Genomic DNA, 17,738 nt, shown 5'->3' with positions numbered 1-17,738 from the left:
CAATCCTAATATTAGGGGGGAAACTCCTAAAATAGGTAAAGGTAGATCTAAGAGGAAGGGGAAGCAGGTACATTGCCTAACCCCAACCCCTCCAACCAAGAGGCCTAAGACCCAACCTGCTCCCACAAGAGAGGTGGTGAGGAACCTTGGAGGCCCCTCTAGATCTAAGGGAATCCTTTATAAGGACCCCTTCAAAAAGCCTAACATAGGTTCAGAAGTTGTACCAACTTCTGAGGGACTGGTCAACCAGATCCCCTATAACAAAAAGACTGATGTTCCTCAAAGGGTCTGTAGGTCCGTTAGCTTGCAAAAGAAAACCTTTGAGTTCTCCATTGAACATAGGTCAAGGTGTCACCATCAAAATGCTGATGGACTCTCTAGGATGTATATCATCGACTAGAGGTATGAGGTTCATCCAGGAGTGGATTAAATCCTCCTGTCCCTTAGTCTGGGGGGGGCGAGTGTTAGGGAGAATTCTCTGGTTAGGCTGAATTTCCCTACCTAGTGAGTCCCCCAGCAGCTTTGCTGGATTTCTGGGGTTTAATTTTTTTCTCCTGCCAAGAGTGAGACTCTTTTACCCTCACTCTTGGACATGTTGAAGTGTGTTTTCTTGGTTAAACCTTGTGTTGAATGGGCTATGGGGTCTTTTACTCCATAGGGCCTCATGTATTTTTGTGATGTGGGTCACACAGCACCCTCTGTGCCGTGACCCAGGGGTGTCCTAGGGACTCCCCAACATAGACTCCATACCCTGGGACTGACTACTGTCTCCCAGGGCATGTAAAGTCACCAAAGACTTTGCTAGTCTTGAATCCTGAACAGAACCAGTACAAACCATCATATTGTGGACGTACTGGCTGGGGCAATTCGATTGCCCCAGGGTCTGTTAGTCGAGGGGGCACGTCTCCGTCCCCCCTGATCGAGTTTTGGCTGGTGGCAGTGGAAACTACTTTTTATATTCGACCGCGAATATTTCCCTATGGGATTTCCCATTGTTTTAGGCTAACACATTTAATTATTTATTTACGGTAGCCTTAAACATACCGCCGGTTTATATATTTATTTTTATAACTCCGGTTGGGACTTTTTGCCAAAACTTGATTCTAAAATGGCGTTGGTGTTCGCCTCTGTAACTCTGACCCAAAGTGGAGCCCTTTGTTCCACTTTTGGCGGGCTTCTCCACAGAAGCCCTCCAAAGTGGTGCCACTCTGTCTGGGGTACTTAGGAGGGGTGGAGGGGGATTTAGGCACCCTGGACTGAGTTACCTTGGTAACTCAAGTCGCACTCCGTCCTGATTGGCCCAAGTGGTGAGCCGCCCGGCTCACCACTTAGCATGTTTGAGTGACAGCTAGGCTGGGTGAATGGGGGTTTGCTGCATAAAAGCAGGGCTTTGGGGACTGGGACTTCAGAAGTCGCCACAGGACCAAGAATCCGACGAGGGAAGAGCTGAGCCGACCTGCTTCGACGACACCACCCGGTGGAGCCCTGCTGAACCGTCTCACCACTTTTTCCCGACGACCGAGGAGAACTCTTAACGGAGTGGCTCCTTCCCTTGACTGGTGGGGACAACCAGTTTTCGCCTTCTTTCCGTTCTTTGAGGTATCTCGTGGTCGCCTTGCCTGTGCCAAGCACCCCGGCATCCGGAATACCACACTTTACCCCCATACCGCGAAAGTCGGTACCAACCCTTTAACCGGAGGACTCCGCGGCTGGTTTCTTCCCGGGCAGTGCTACGACCTTTCTCTTCTGCTCTTCAGCGAGATATTCTTCTCCCCTGACCGACGTCGAGCCTTGCTGTCGCTGCCTGGAACAACTGCCCCCGCTGGAGGATCCTTTCCGCTTAAGGTACTGTGTTCCGCCTGGCTTCCCTTGCTACCGACTGTACGGGGTAGATTTAGTCCCCGGCTTTCGAACCTGGGAGTGCCTGGGACACTTTGGCTAAACTTTCTGAGCCACTCTAAACTCTTTTTGACTCTTTGCAAGACTTTGAATCTCTAACTAACAGTGTGATCTTGGGCACATTTTCGCTCCGGCTACTCTAAGAGTGGGCCCTGCCTAGTGACTTTTGCTCACCTGTGACTTTATTCTTCTTTAAGCCTATTGCAAGTGTTCTGGACCTTAGAGTGGTGTGTCTAACCTATTTCTGCTTTTTCTCTCCCTTTCTTGGAAACTACTAGAGTGTCATCTAACGTTAAGCACTCACCTCTGTTTTAATTAAGTGGTGTTAACCTAGAGTTGTCTAGATAGGAGAAAGGATTGAATTTACTTTCAGTATAACTGTGTTGAAGTGCTTTTACTATATTTTTGCTAGAGTGTTTTTAACTTATGTGTATTTTAAATAAATAACTATATACTTTTGAAACCAAGCTCTGGTCAGTGTTTGCTTGTGCTATTGTGTTTTGGTACATATTGTGTATACTTTACATACTGCCTAACTCTTCTTGAGAGAAGTCTGACTGCTCAGCCACAGCTACCAGGTAAATCTGGGTGGTACAGACTGCTACCAAAGGGGTTTACTGCTCTACCTGTAGTCTTAAATCTTTTGCAGTGTTCCCCAAGGGAACTGCACAGGTTTCTGCCTAACACTTGGTCCTTGAGTTGCTCTGGGCAGACAAACCAGCAAGAGTGGCGCACTCAATATTGACACTTCCCGTGTCCAACGGGGGGCTAGCCCTTCCTGACTTGGAGAAATACTTCTGGGCTGCTCAGGCACAATACCTCAGCCACTGGTATGCGACGCAAGCAGTCCGCCCTCATGTACAAGTGGAACGTGCCCTGGCGACTCCCAACTTCCTGACTGCAGTGGTCTTTGTCTGGATCCCCGTACCTTCCCCCACGATGAATGTGGTGCTCACGACGTACAAGGCCTGGAAGACCCTAGCCCATAAGCTCGGGGTGCAAACAAGGTACTGTCCACTCGTGCCAGCCAAGTTTATTCCTGGAATCCCCCTAACTTCAGAGACGGTCTTTCACCAGTGGGTCGACAAGCTGCACATACAATCCCTAGGGGACCTTTTTACTGAGGATGACTTCCTAACCCCAGATCAAGCAAAAATGAAAGGGGGCAACACTGCACTGGACGTGTTCCTCTATTTTCAGACTCAATACACTCTGCAGACCCTTCTGCCGGACTTCCCGTGTCAACCGCCAACCTGGCAATTGCTGCATGATGTTATTCAGGCACGGGGTGACGGCAGGCTGGTGTCGCAAATATACAAAGCATTAATCTCGAGCACGACCCCTGCCAACACCGGGGCAAAAACGAGATGGGAAAGGGCACTAAACACGGTCATTTCAGAGGAGGATTGGGGCTACATCCTGAATCAGACTCAGAAGATCGCACTTAATTCACGTCTCAAACTCATCCACTTTAATTTCCTCCACCAAACCTACTACACACCTGAAAAAATCAACAAACATCACCCTGACACGCAAGCGGAGTGCAAGAGGTGCGGATTATTATCCGCAAACTTTGTCCATCTGTCCTGGGAGTGCCCTGAAGTGGCTCCTTTCTGGAACCGAGTGTTAGACACAACAACGGCGATTGTAGGAGAAGCAATACATCCGAGACAAACAGCAGCATTGCTAGGTATGACGAGGCTGCTATCCGCCCCATCAAAGAAGTTGACTGGGGTTCTGCTGACACTTGCGCGTAGGAGAGTCGCCATGGCATGGGGCCGGGGTCCCCCTCCATCCTACGCAGCCTGGCGTAAGGACTTACTCTACTACCAAGATGTAGAATCAGACTTTATAAAGCTCCTTCCACTACACGCTTGCCCACTTGACATATGGGGCCCACTGACAATATTCTTGATGAATGAAGCGGAAGCCTCATCAGCTGGTGCATCGGAGACCGGCGGCACACCTTTGATGTAATCTCAGTCCTGGCCAAATTTTCCTCTAGTCATGGATCAGGAGCGAGGGGAAGATTCCCCTCGATGACATTGTTTGGGTGTAACGGGTGAGGGAGGCGGGTGGGGGGGGGGGTTGGTTGGGAGGGCTCAAAGCGCCGGCGCAAAGTTAAAGTCCACCCTAATGTGGGTGTGTATTTGTATGGTGTGTTAAATACCAAAAATAAAGTTTTAAAAAAAAGGATACTGCAGGTACGTCATTCGCCAATATCTACACAGACAAGCTGCATGTGGATCTCAGCTCTACACTTCCTGAGAGACTTCTTAATAACCTGCAATCAGATATATAAAGGACTTTGGGCATGCCAAGTCCATTAAAATTCAAGCAACCATTAAGCGAATAGAAAGCTGTCAACAAATGCTTCAATAAAGTATGGGTCGGATCAGAAAAGAACAGGACAAAAACTGGCGTTCAAATGGTGACCATGACAAAAAAGCTTACAAAATGCATGCAAGACAATATCACAGCATCTCCTGGTGCATTAAAAAAATACCCCATCATCATAACCCCATCATCATAACCAAAACGTCAAGTCTATCGACAAACTACTTAACTTTTCAAGATTGCCAATGACTTATCAGACCATGGCCAAACTAAACAAATGGCCCATCTCCTAAACTGTTGAATGACTATCACACCATTTTCATCAAGAACAACTTCACAATCAAAATCAAAGCAAAAATGAAAGTAGCAACTCAAGCCTTCTATAGTTTCTACCCAATGACAGAGCGAGAGAAAGAGAGAGAGAGCGAGAGAGAGAGAGAGAGCGAGAGAAAGAGAGAGAGAGAGAGAGAGAGAAAGAGAGAGAGAGAGAAAGAGAAAGAGAGAAAGAGAGAGAGAACTAATCCAATCCGCCAAGCACTAGGAGGTCTTTTCATCCCAAAGATCACCCTAACCATCAAGCTTCCAAAAATACTGTATCTGGGTCACAGACCTAGCCTTAATAAATGTCATACTGTGACCATGATAAACTGCCTAAATTACTGAAAGCAGCCATTATACACCTATAACTGGAAATACCTACCATGTATCCTAATGACCAAGCTAACTTTAGCCCTATATCCTACATTTTGAAGTGAGAATCAATTAGATGGAAATCACATGTCAGCCACAAAATTACAAGAAGTCCAACAATCTGAGCAACAGAAACTTAATTAAATAGCATCAGGGAGAACATCTGAAAACTCTTGACAATAACTGTTTTCCTCTAATCCTCCTCTCCAGAAAATGATACAATGCCTCTTTTCTGGATTATGCATTGCCAACAAGAGCGATCATTCCATGTTAAAATGGTTCGGCTCCGCTCCCAGCTCCATTACGACCACATGTGGAGTAAATAAGGGACCCCTCATCGATCAGCTCAGACTATGTGTCTCTTTAATATGTAAAAAAATCCCTGTATCATACTGTTCCCCTGTCCCCAACCCACGGGACCAGGAACTACTCCAGTGAAAAAAGGAAAGCACTTAGGGATCATGCTCGATACGACTATCATTTGCCCATGAGGTGAAAATGGGCACAAGCAATAACCTTTTTTAGTACTGTTGCCTAAAAAAGATCCAGACCTTCCATGAAGTCGAGTACAAAATTTACCTTATTAGATCCCTGGGTACTCATGGACAGTCTACTTCAACGTCGAGACCAGATTTCCTCAGTATCTCAACGAGGAGCCCAGCTAAGGCATTAAGGGAAAAATGTAGTGCAAAATAATTTGAGAGTGTTTCCCCAAGACTCTGGAAGTGATGTGAGACTTTAATGGGATAGCATAGGTTTTAGGAAGGCACACACAACTGTGTTCTTGAGGAGGTACCAGGTGTTTGATGTTGCCATGGTATGCATATATGGAAGTCAACATCTAATATGGAGGAATAAAGACCATATTAACTAATATATCAACCCAAATAAAGGGTGGATTATGAAGACCTAATGCTGTCTCTGGTTTAATAAACTCATATAAAGAATAGCCTACTAACAAAAAACAAAATACCTTAAATCTGCTGGTGAAAAGATCCATTGTCGAAACCAACTCCTTCTTGTTGTAAAGACGCTGCAGGCCCACAAGACTTTTTAACCGTACATCAGGTTGCTGGAATATTTACCCAAAAGAATACATAAGAAGAATATCAACAAATATGTTAACAAATAGTGTACACTCACGCAGACATGATCCAACTCACCAATATATTTTGGCTCATGGCCTGTCTCTACTTGCACATTCACTTTCTCTAGTTAAGTAATATTATTTGGACTTTGTCATGTCCAGAGAATGCAGATGAAAAATCCAATTGGTTATACAGACCACTTTTATTGTGAATTTTAAAATCTGCCTTCCGATGCTTTAGTAATAAGGTTCCCAGGTTTTTATCAACAAAATCTGGGCTCTATCAGAGCCCTGGGTCACTAAGTGATTAAGAGCCTTCAATGATATAACCTCCTGTTCGGGGCAACAAGGCATTCACGCTTTATTAAGCACATCAGTTTTCAGGCGTTTTTTGAGTGTGGATTTATGAATTTCTTGCAATACCTCAGTAGTTGCAAAGGTAGAACTGAATCATTAGTTAAGCAACCAGCAATGTCATTTAGGTTCTTGAGACAGGTGGTGCTCAGAGAAAATTGATCAAGTGTATCGTCAAGCATTGGTCGGGAGAAGAAAATTGAAACACTTTAAGGAAGAGATTGTGGGGCCATGGGCAAAATGCAGGAGTTTTTTTAGGCAAAGATGGCTAAATAGATGATAGCATGGAAAGCAGGAATTCGTCAGGCAATATAGAAAGAAATGGTTTAACTTCTCATAATAGAGTGAGGCTGAGGTTACCAGAAAAATAAAGAATTAAAGAGATGAGGGAGATGGGATAAAATGAATGGCAACAAGAACTGGGGAGAGGTGATGGGTAGAACAGCTTAACTACTGGGTACAAGAAATTGACAGAACGAGGCAGGACCAAACCAATGGGAACAAGAGTTTGGGAGAAGTGAGAGAGGAAAATAGACACAAATCAACAGAAACAATAACTGTAGAGAACGAAGGGGAAACAGGAATTATAGTGATGCAAGCAGGGAGACAGGGAAAAATGAAAACAGCACGTATTTGAGAGATGTGAGGCTGAACAAAAACAAGCAATTAAGTATTGCAAGAAATGTCAAAGTGCGGTGTAGTGTGAGGAGGCTGTTGTGACTACTGTTCCCTTTTCTGGATTTGGAAGGTTCTGAGCATCAGTTTTTCCAACGACAGGATCAGGCTTGGAGGGGCCTACAGGGGAAATAGGGAAATGCCCGAAGGATGTGCTAGATGCTAGTGAAAACACATTTTTTCTGTCAAAGTGGGACACTTTTATTGTCCAAAGTGGGCCAGTTTGATGAATTACTGCACTGTGCATCTGGTAGTTTTTGACTAATGGTACTGCCCAAATATGGTTTAAAATTCACAAATGGTACTAAACAGCCCCTTTGGGCAGTACTCAAACAGTATTTCATGAAAACAAATAGCTTTTTGCGATTGTGGGACACTTTTTCAATGGTGCCCACCAGGGAGAGGCTTGTCCATAATGAGAGAGACACATGTGCGCTGACCCGCCACCCATTAGGGAAGAGCAAAGCCAGCCCAGTGAAAACAATGAGTGCATTCCAAGCTGTTTGCTGCAGCTGATGACATGCTCCTAGGCTGACTTTTGTGTGTAGGGAAACAGTTTCCCTTTTACAAATGAACTATCCCAGTGTATATACTAAATGGGACATGCAAGGTCAAGGGACTTTTGCGTTCCCTTCATTGCACGGTCCATTGGGGAGGCAGGCTGGGGATTTGCAGGGACAAATGTGCCAAGAAGGTGCTCCTAAGTCCCTGCACATTATCCGGGCCAAAGGCAGCAAGATGGTAGCTTCCTGGTTCTTATTTGCGTGCTGTGCGGGTGCTGGCGGGCCATAATGGGAGGCAGAATGAGGCGAGCCTGGAGCGGAGCCATTGGTATGAAAAATAAATTCTTTATGTATACATGCATGTGAGGGATTGTCCGTTTTGGTGCATGTGTGAATGCAGTGAACATTGTGCAGGTAAATGAACTAGTGTCCATGTGTTATGCGTGCATGTGTAAATGAGATAATGTATGACTAAGATAGTATGTATGTTGTATTGTTCTGTGTATGAATGTGTGTGCATATAGTCCAGCAGGGAGTAAATCTCTGAAAGGGGAAAGGGCTCATTGGCGCAGGCAGTATTCATGTGCTTTCTTATAGTCGCACAGCCTTTTTTTTTACTGGAATTCTATAGACAAAAACAACATAAGTGTCTTACGTGGATCTAATGGCACACATTGGTGCAGTCAGCATGGCCATGTTTTTTGACAGTGGCATGGCATTTTATTTTACTGCCAATACATAGGCAAAGTCAGCATGAAGAGTGTTCTTATGTGGTAATAATGGCCTAAATAGGTGCGCCTGGTATGGCCATATTTTCTGATAGTAGCAAGGCATTTTTATCTGCATTATGGAAAGCCTGGATGATTTGTGTTCTTATGTGGGAGGGCTACCCATTGGTGCAAGCAGCATGCACATCTTTTGTTACAGTGGGCATAGCTGTTTTACTGGTACTATGGGCATGAGATGAGTGATCTTATGTGCAGCATACGCATGTTTTCTTACAGTAGCGAGAGCATTTTTATTTGAATTACTTTCTGTTTATTATTATGAAATAAGAAACATAAGAATATGAGGTGGGGTTCAACAAAAAGCATTACAGGGATAATCAAGTGCCAACATAGTGCATTCAAACAGCATACCAGTTTGTGTGTAAATATGTATTGTGTATATAGTCATAAAACTTTAACACAAATATATCACACAAACTTTACACAAATAAATCAAGGAAAAGGGATTACAAACGAGATTAAACAATCCTTTCATAAAAGAATAATACATTAAATCCTGTTACTCATACTTAAAGACAAAAAAGACAACAGGGAATACAAAATCAAATCACTAATCAATTAAAAATAAAATGGTACCATATGAAATATAAAAATCATTTTTCCAATTCATCCAGTTTCATTGTGGCAAAATATAAAATGGAGTCAAACACTGGTTTTATATTTCTACATCTTTTGTGCGTGATAGATTACCAACAATAGGAAAATAGGTAAGCAACCATTACTAACAAATCGGCAAGATGTAATATTAGAGATCTGACGGCAGTTTTACTTCCTCTTCAAATTTCATCAGGTACTTATTAGCACATTTCCAAACCTGTGTAATGGCAATTGTTAAGCCACGACTAAAGCCCGACAGGCACCTCATCCAGAATAATTCACTAGAGATACATTCCAAGTTGTCAACATAGTAAGGTAGCATTTATATATTGATCTCATAGGCGGACAGCAAGTCAGTACATGTCTAGCAGATTCAATCATTGGCATATCGAGACAGATTCTGCAAGTCCTTTCTTCTAACAGTAAGCCATCCAAGCGCCTTTAAACCTTCATAATATCCAGTCAGTAAATTTCCACACGTGGCCGGGGAGGGCAATAGTTTTAGATGGACTCTCGTTTTTTTAATAATTAAAACACATCTTAGAAAAAGACTCCAAAGATCTCATACTGGCGACTATTTCATGGCTCATCATCCAATCCCATTTCGCCACACAACTTTTAAGAGATTTGAGCATTACATCTTCTCCATACTCCCAATTGGGTGCCCAGCCAATTTTCTCAAAAAGTCACTAATTTGTTTCTTTGAATTTCTGCAATGCAACACAATTATCACCCTCCAATGAGGATTTTACGATAAACAAGAGAGAACTAGTTCCAGCGTACATGATCTTTATATACAGCTTGCCTCTGTTATACTTAATGATAGCAGACAGGGAAATCAGCCCCATCTCGAGTCTTACTGCTTCAATAGGGGTATAGTTGGATATACCCAATATCCTTCTCCAAATAGGACCTTCCATACGGTCAGACAAAAGGGTCCAATCCAAATAAAATGTTTCTAAGACGTATAAGAAGGCTGCAGATAATATCTGTTTATATATATTTAGAATGCCAAGTAAAGTATACCCGGCAGTCTGCTTCGAGAAGGACAGGCCAGCAGCCATAGTGGACAGTACTTTGACTCTCTCAATTTGCTGTACAATCTCGTTCGCTCTTGTTGTTTCTACGTCACCCCATGGCCCGAATATTTATACCAATTAACCCTTTTGAATTGACCCAGAAGGCAGGGTATTGTGGCCTTTTTACAGCACTTCCGTCCGACAGCCATAAATTGGGTTTTAACTAAATTTATTTTCAGGCCATTTACTTCAGCATAGGCAAATACTGCCTTAGTATTGTTGCAGATACCCATGTAGATGTTTTCTAGTACAATCAAGTCATCGGCATAGCCGATCCACCTACTTTACTGTTTCCGATTTTAGGGAATGCACTCAATTTAGCAACAAAAATGCAGCTGAAGTCAGCCAGAAACAGGTTGAACAGAATAGGTGCTAAGGCACACCCCAGCCCAACACGGTTCCTGACAGAGATCGGATCTGACATCAGGCCTTGATTATCAAGCATTACTCTTGCCGCATTATCCTACACGCAAAGAGGAGGTGTTCCGGCATGCTCATCTTTTCCAATTTGATCCATAATTTGGATCTGTCAACCATGTCAAACGTGGATGAAGTCCACGAATAACAGGTATAAGGGAAGATCATCACAAAAGTGGGCATGCTCAATCAAGGTGTTTACTATAAAGATGTTATTGTTGGTAGAACAGCCCTTTCTGAACCCTGTCTGAATTTTGTCAAGAATGTGATCTCTGGCTATCCAGGTATTGATCTCCTTCAGAATCAGGGTGCAGAAGATTTTACTGGGAACATCAGTTAGGGCCAGTAGGCGATAGTTCTCAGGCTGATCATGGGGGCCATTTTTAAACACTGGTATAATGTGGGATGTACTCCACGAGCTGGGAATAATACCAGTATCTATGATCTTATCACACAGTGTTACAAGAATGTCCGACCAGCATTCCGCGTTGTCCTTAATAATAACACTGCATAGACCGCCTGGCCCAGGGGCCCTAGAAGATTTCAATTGCTTAATAATGGCAATGATGTCATCTCCATCTATTATTAGGTTGGAGATAGTTTCTTTTTTTAGATAAATCACCTCCCCTCAAAACTTGTCAGAGATATTTTTCCCAGATTGACCCGCCTACACTGCAAATGAGTTCATGATTGCCAGCATTGGTAACAGACTTGTAGTTAGCCCAAAAGTTTTGGTATCCCCATCAAGTAATATTCGTACCATCTGCTGCCAATTAACATTGTTTTCAGAGGCACGATATCTATGTATCCAATTCCTATATTCATTCTAAATGTTTTGCTTCTCAAAGATATATAGATCAGAGGGTACATTACTACGATCTGCCACTCTTAAATGAATAACGCATTTTATTCTTTTAATTGCATATTACCTTGTCAAAGGGGCACCGATTAAGCAAAGACTGCTTAAACGGTAGAAGGTTTTTACCAATAGGCATCATACCATGCATACAAGATGTTGTCTAACAGATTATCTCTTCAGCAGTGGATATGGAAATATATTCAGCATGTAAACCTCTACACTATGCACTGGCCTTGGTCAGATTTTTATCGGTCCAACCTAATCTATTACCACCATTGGTTGACACAAATAATTCGCCAATCTTATCATATGCCTGGGACTCATTTTCCTATAGCACAAACCTACAAACCAACATGGTATGATCACTGAAGCAATTATCACTGATTTCAAAATTGGCAAATAGGGAGTAGAGCTTATCACTAAAACACAAGTAGTCCAAGGTAGAAGAATACAGACCGTTTGACCAAGTAGTACCAGTCTGAAATGTATTATTACCAAAGACATTCGCCACATGCAAGTCCATATCAGTAATAAAGGGTTTGCACCTCTCCTTTTTTAAGAAGCCACAAGTCAAAGCATCGGCATTGATACCGGTAAACTCATTATCTCCAAGAATATTAGCATTCAAATCCCCCCCTACAATGAGATTAACATTACCACACCCTTCATAGTTATCAGTGATACATTCAAAGATATTAAATTGAATGGCTACAGTGAGGTCATCCCCATGAGGGTCATAAACATTGATCAGCAGGATTTTCATATCTTCTTTCAACTTAATTTCAACCATAAGTACATTATGGTTACTTGTAGGTGGAATACATTCGGTGGAGTTTATAACATCAATAACCAGGATGGCCAATCCACCATAAGGCCTACCCATATCACCTTTTTTGCATGCCTGAAATAGGAAGTGTAGCCATCAAACTGAACCGAGTGTAGTAACCAAGTCTCCTGGAGAAATATAATTTCCGCTTTGTCCAGGAGATTATAAGAGCGCATCAGCCCAAAGAGATGTCGATGCCCACGCATATTCCAAGATATACATTTTTAATTACCTTATTTATGAGTCATTATTGGTGGTAAAAACAAACATAAGCATTCCAAATGTGACTTTACAGTAGCATCGGTCAGAGACAGAGTTTTGGGTCTAACCTGTTGTACAACCTCTTCATTCCTTTTACTTTCCAATCCCTCACATGCACTCATGCCGCACACACTGTCCAAGTCGTACCCATTCTTACTCAACTCAGACGTATAGTGCCTAATAAGAGCAACCACAGCTTTAAAGAAGCAGTGAACCTTGGTTGAGTTAGAGCATTGTTCCACACATTTGAAATCTCCACTTTTAATTATCCTCAGTTCTAATTGAGAATTGAGGATTTCCAAAAGGCTGCTTCTATTTATGGGTTTCCTTTTCCTATTAGTAATAGCAGAAATGGTAAATAATCTATTTGGGAGATGGCAATTCTTATCGCTCACAAACACATCCCTATCCTTAGGTACAAGAAAATTCTTTGTCATAGCAGGCCTTACACACGTCTTAATCCTTCCCCTAGTTACTTTTGGCACAGGGGTTTTAATAGAAATTATACTACTTTCTAAGGTAGTATTACTGCAGTCAGTGGAACTTTCAATTGAATCATCCACAGTAGCTTGGGGCTATTTAACAGGTGCTTTGGCTTTGGCTTTCTGTAGCGATGAACCAAGCAGCCACGTTGTTAAATGGCCAGTTTTAAGTGCCACCCTTTTTGCTCTTCTAGCCGCCTTCTTTCTAGCATGTTTAGAAAGACGTTGCTTATTCTGAGCCACCAGGGATTCATTTTTGCAATATCAACCATATCAGGGAAATTGTGCTTCCTTCTACGCCCTCTTTTAGACAAATTACACTCATAATTTTCATCATGTTCACTACCTACCAGAATCTCCACCTGTGTGGATTCAAGATTTATGGGTTCAGAAACACCTTGGTTAATTTTTGATGGCACAATGGGATTAGATATCGACAGAGTAGCTGCGCTACCAACTTTGCTAGTTTTCAGCATTGCATTTAACAGCACAGCATTCTTCTCTACGAAACAAAAGATATTATGTGACAGTTTCAAAAGAATTTTTAGGGCAAACCTTGTGGCCGTATAATGAGCATCACATTCTTTAAATTTGCCACTAAAGGTACAGTTAGCACAGTCTTTCACAATCTTCACTGATTTCACTCTCCAACTTGATTTTCTCCTGTGTGCCCCTCTCCCCCTCCGCCTCCTCACCTGTTATGTCGAAATCAAGTTCCTCTGCAAACCTCCTCTTCCAAAGTGCCTCCTTTTTTTGTTGGAGTGGGGATAGGGTCTGTTAGGCAGAAACCTGTGCAGTTCCCTTAGGGACCACTGCAAAAGATTGAAGACTACAGGTGTTTGGAAGTAAACCCACTTGGTAGCAGTCTATACCACACAGATTCACTTGGTAGTTGTGGCTGAGCAGTCAGACTTCCCTCAAGAAGAGTTAGGCAGTATACAGAGCATACAAAATAGGTACAGAAATACAGTAGCACAAGCAAACACTGACCAGAGCTTGGGTGTAAAAGTATATAATTATTTATTTAACACACACTTATAAAACATACTAACACTAAATGGGTAAGATCAGTTCAAAACACAATCACTATTATCATATGTACATCCATGATTACTTGTTGGACAAGTCTTAGTTAACACCACTTATTTCCAGACAGAGGTGAGCGCTTAACGTTCGATGGCACTCCAACAAGTTCAATAAAAAGGGAGGGAAAAGCAGAATTATGGAAGCACACACACAAAACACTTTTTAAAGAACCACAGCAAGTTCGGAAGGCACAGTCTACTGGTGAGCAAGGAAGTTTAGGTGCCAGGCCCACTTTCAAGGGAGCCAGACGGAAGATGCCCAAGATCAGACAGTTACACAGAATCTTCGAAGTTTGTGAAGGTAGTTCGAAAAAGGTTTAGTTCAGTGCAGAAAAGTTAGCTAAGGTGTTCCAGGCTCACCCAGGTTCGAGAGACAAGGATTTAATACACCCCGTTCAATCGGTTGCAAGGGAAGCCAGGCGGAACACGGTACCTTAAATGGAGAGGATCCTCCAGCGGGGGCAGTTGTATCTGGCAGCGGGTGCAAGTCGCAGCGTCGTCCAGAGGAAGAGAAGATCTCGTCATGGAGGAAAGATGAAGGTCGTTGCACTGCCAGGGAAGAAACCAGCCGCGGAGTTCTCCGGTACAAAGGTACTACCCTTTCGGTTCACGGTAGTGGCGAAAACGTGGTATCCCGGTTGCCGGGGTGCTTGGCACAGGCAAGGCGGCCACGAGATGCTCCAGGAAGGCAAAAAGAAGGTAGACTGGTTATCCCCACCAGTCGAAGGAAGAAGACTCTCCGGGCTGGAGATCTCCTGTGTCGCTGGGAAAAGTGGTGAGACGGTTCAGCAGGGCTCCACCGGTGGTGTCGTCGTTGCAGGTCGGCTCAGCTTCTCCCCCCTTGGATTCTTTAGGCCCAGTGGCGACATCTGAAGTTCCAGTCCCCAAAGCCCTGCTTTTATGCAGCACACCCCCATTCACTCAGCATAGCTGTCAATCAAACATGCTAAGTAGTGAGCCGGCCGGCTCACCACTTGGGCCAATCACACAAGAGTGCGACTTGAGTTACCAAGGTAACTCAGTCCAGGGTGCCTAAACCCCTTCCCACACCCCCTGTGGTACCCAGACAGAGTGGCACCACTTTTGGAGGCTTTTGTGGAGAAGCCCGCCAAAAAGGGCTCGACTTGGGTTGGAGTCACAGAAGAGAACACAAACGCCATTTTAGAATCGAGTTCTGGCAAAAAATACCAACCGGTGAATTAATATTAAATAAAAAAACCGGCGGTATGTTCACGGCTATAAGAATTAAATAATTAAAGTTGGTAGCCTCGAACAATGGGAAAATCCTATAGAGATATATTCGCGGTCGAATATAAAAAGTAGTTTCCACTGCCACCAGCCAAAACTCGATCAGGGGGGACGGAGACGTGCCCCCTCGAACAACAGACACCAGGGCAATTGAATTGCCCCGACCAGTACGTCCACAATATGATGATTTGTACTGGTTTCTGTTCATAATTTGGGACTAGCAAAGCTAATGGTGACTTTACATGCCCTGGGAGACAGTGGTCAGTCCCAGGGTATGGAGTCTATGTTGGGGGGTCGCTACGACACCCCTGGGTTACGGCACGGAGGGTGCTGTGTAACCCACATCAGAAAAACACATGAGACCCTATGGAGTAAAAGACCCCATAGCCCATAAAACACATGGGCCCTCATTACGACCCTGGCGGAAATCGAAAAACGATGGCGGAAATGCAATACCGCCATCGAATAGCGCTCGGTGCGACTATGACCCGTCACCGCAAAGTACGAAGCCATTAGCGACACCGTAGTGAACGCCAACGCTAACTGCACCAAGCACGCGCGCGCGCGCCATGCCAAACCGCAAACACCACCATGGTGCAACGGTACGCCAATTCCGACCCTAGCGGACATGTACCTAACGCCATTAGGCATGGCGGAATGTACCATTCCGCCATGGCGAGAAGTACGGCATCGCGAATCAACCGTAAACGGCCCCACTGAGTGCCTGTACACCGCTCCCTGCCCACAAAGTACAACTCCCGGTAGGTGCAATGAAGTCACAATGCAACCATTGAAATGTACAAAGCACCCATGCATGCCAACGAACAAAAGCAACACAAGAGGGGCCAATGGGAGCTGCAGGTCACAGATGGCACCAATACAGAAGCCATCCCAATGGACATGACCACAGTCCCCCACCAAGAAACGCACGCAAACACAGGCACCTGTGCCCAGCAACATTCCGAAAATCACATCATTCCACCAGTCCACCTGGCTGACCGGCATCTGTTACACAAAACCCAATCCCCCGCCCCTGAGCATGACAACATTCAAACTGTCATATAGGCAGCCCCCATCCCTGACCCCACGGGCTTAGTAGGCAAACGCGCCCAGTACAGTACCACGCAACTAAACCCCGAAGCTGGAACCCAATGCAGATCTCCTCACAATACATCGCCCCCCAAATAGGCATATGCCACATCACTTGCAAAGAAAAACGCTACACGGGCCAAATCAGAATAGCAATTTATGCACATCAAAGACACCAAGCCCATACAGCCATCAGGCCATGAACTCCAAAACACTAACCACCATTGTGGGCTGCATCCGCAAGAAATGACCAGCCACTACTTGTGTGTCGCCCTGTACCCCCATGGTACACAGAGCCACATTCACGTACGAAAAGGCAACATGGAAGCGCACAGAACCGCAGGGCTGTCCCAATGGGGAGGCACTAGTCCAGCTGAAAGGCCGAAATGTTGCTCCGAGACACCAGTACTGCGTAAGGGCATGTGGGCCATTGGCGATCGTCCCATAAGATCGTAATGCTGCTCCACCGATTAACACGAAGCAGCAGGTGTCGGGAGTAAAATCCATCTGCAGGAGTGGCATACAGATGGCAGTGGCAAAAGGGGAGGAGATACCTGTCAACCAAAAGAAAAGAAAAAGAACAGAATGGCCATCAGAACTACATTCGAACAACTCACTTCAATGATCACACGAAATCCACAGCCATATGCATGCTAGCCCACTCAAAAGGATCATCACCACCCCAAAACCACTTGCGACTCATAACCATCTATATCGAGGTGCAAACACCATCACAAACGAGTGTACCTGTGCATGCGTCTGTCAAAACAGAATCCATCAGATGGGAATGTCAACGTGCATGGACACAAGTGTCTGAGGGCGCCTCGAGACAGGGAGGGCTCAACAAGGCCAGATAGACGATGGTCCCACTATGGCAGGCCTGCATCACATAGCGTAGGGGAGGCGGATAGATCCCAAGAAGCCCTGTACATGGCAAACTCTGTATCAAATCACATGGCCATGCATCCATTCATCATTCCCTCATCCCGGGATCAAAACGCCTGAATATTTACTCACATGACATTAGAAACATCCATTGAGTCTGTGCGTTATGCAGCCTGCAAAATCCACAGTGCCCCAGCCCGTAATTCCAGTGTTGTGAAGTAACATGTATTTGGGAACGGCCGGCCTCATCGCCCACGTAGCTAATGCGCATCCCAAACTATTCATATCAATCATTGCTCCCTCGCCATGGGCCCTGTCTCAAGGACATTGAACAATAGAACGTTATATTTGCAGTCAGACCTGTGGGCATCTCCTCGCCGCCAGCTGATAACCGAAAGCGCCGCCCTTCGAATTCCTCATTTGCAACATCACGTCGAAAAGGCATCTGTGGCCGTTTGAAATCACTAATTATTCCATCAAGTGCGGCTGTGTGTGAAAATGGCAACTGCCTTCACCCACGAATGGGACGCCCCGCCCGTCGTTGCAACTCGGTACAGTGATGCATGAGGGCCCACCG

The 17,738-nt window shown here is 44.5% G+C and overlaps 1 protein-coding gene across 5 annotated transcripts in view; it reads right to left on the bottom strand.

Moving 5' to 3' along the window:
* LOC138526199 (cohesin subunit SA-2-like) overlaps positions 1–17,738 on the bottom strand; it is a 2,217,157-nt gene that overhangs the window by 1,383,065 nt on the left and 816,354 nt on the right. For 4 of the 5 annotated variants that reach the window (XR_011283519.1, XR_011283520.1, XM_069636632.1 and 1 more), the window contains exon 11: positions 5,900–5,998. The exons of the other annotated variant lie outside the window; for it this stretch is intronic. Coding sequence is in view for 2 of the 4 variants with exons in the window: in XM_069636632.1 (XP_069492733.1) it covers positions 5,900–5,998 (99 nt within the window). In the remaining 2 variants the exon portion in view is untranslated. The remainder of the gene's footprint in view (positions 1–5,899; positions 5,999–17,738) is intronic. 5 annotated transcript variants of the gene reach the window in all.

Source organism: Ambystoma mexicanum, chromosome 7p (genome assembly GCF_040938575.1).
Source record: "Ambystoma mexicanum isolate Mex_15411 chromosome 7p, UKY_AmexF1_1, whole genome shotgun sequence".
Taxonomy (NCBI): domain Eukaryota; kingdom Metazoa; phylum Chordata; class Amphibia; order Caudata; family Ambystomatidae; genus Ambystoma; species Ambystoma mexicanum.
The sequence above is the reverse complement of the archived record's forward strand: the minus strand, read 5'-3'. Positions and strand labels throughout refer to the sequence as shown.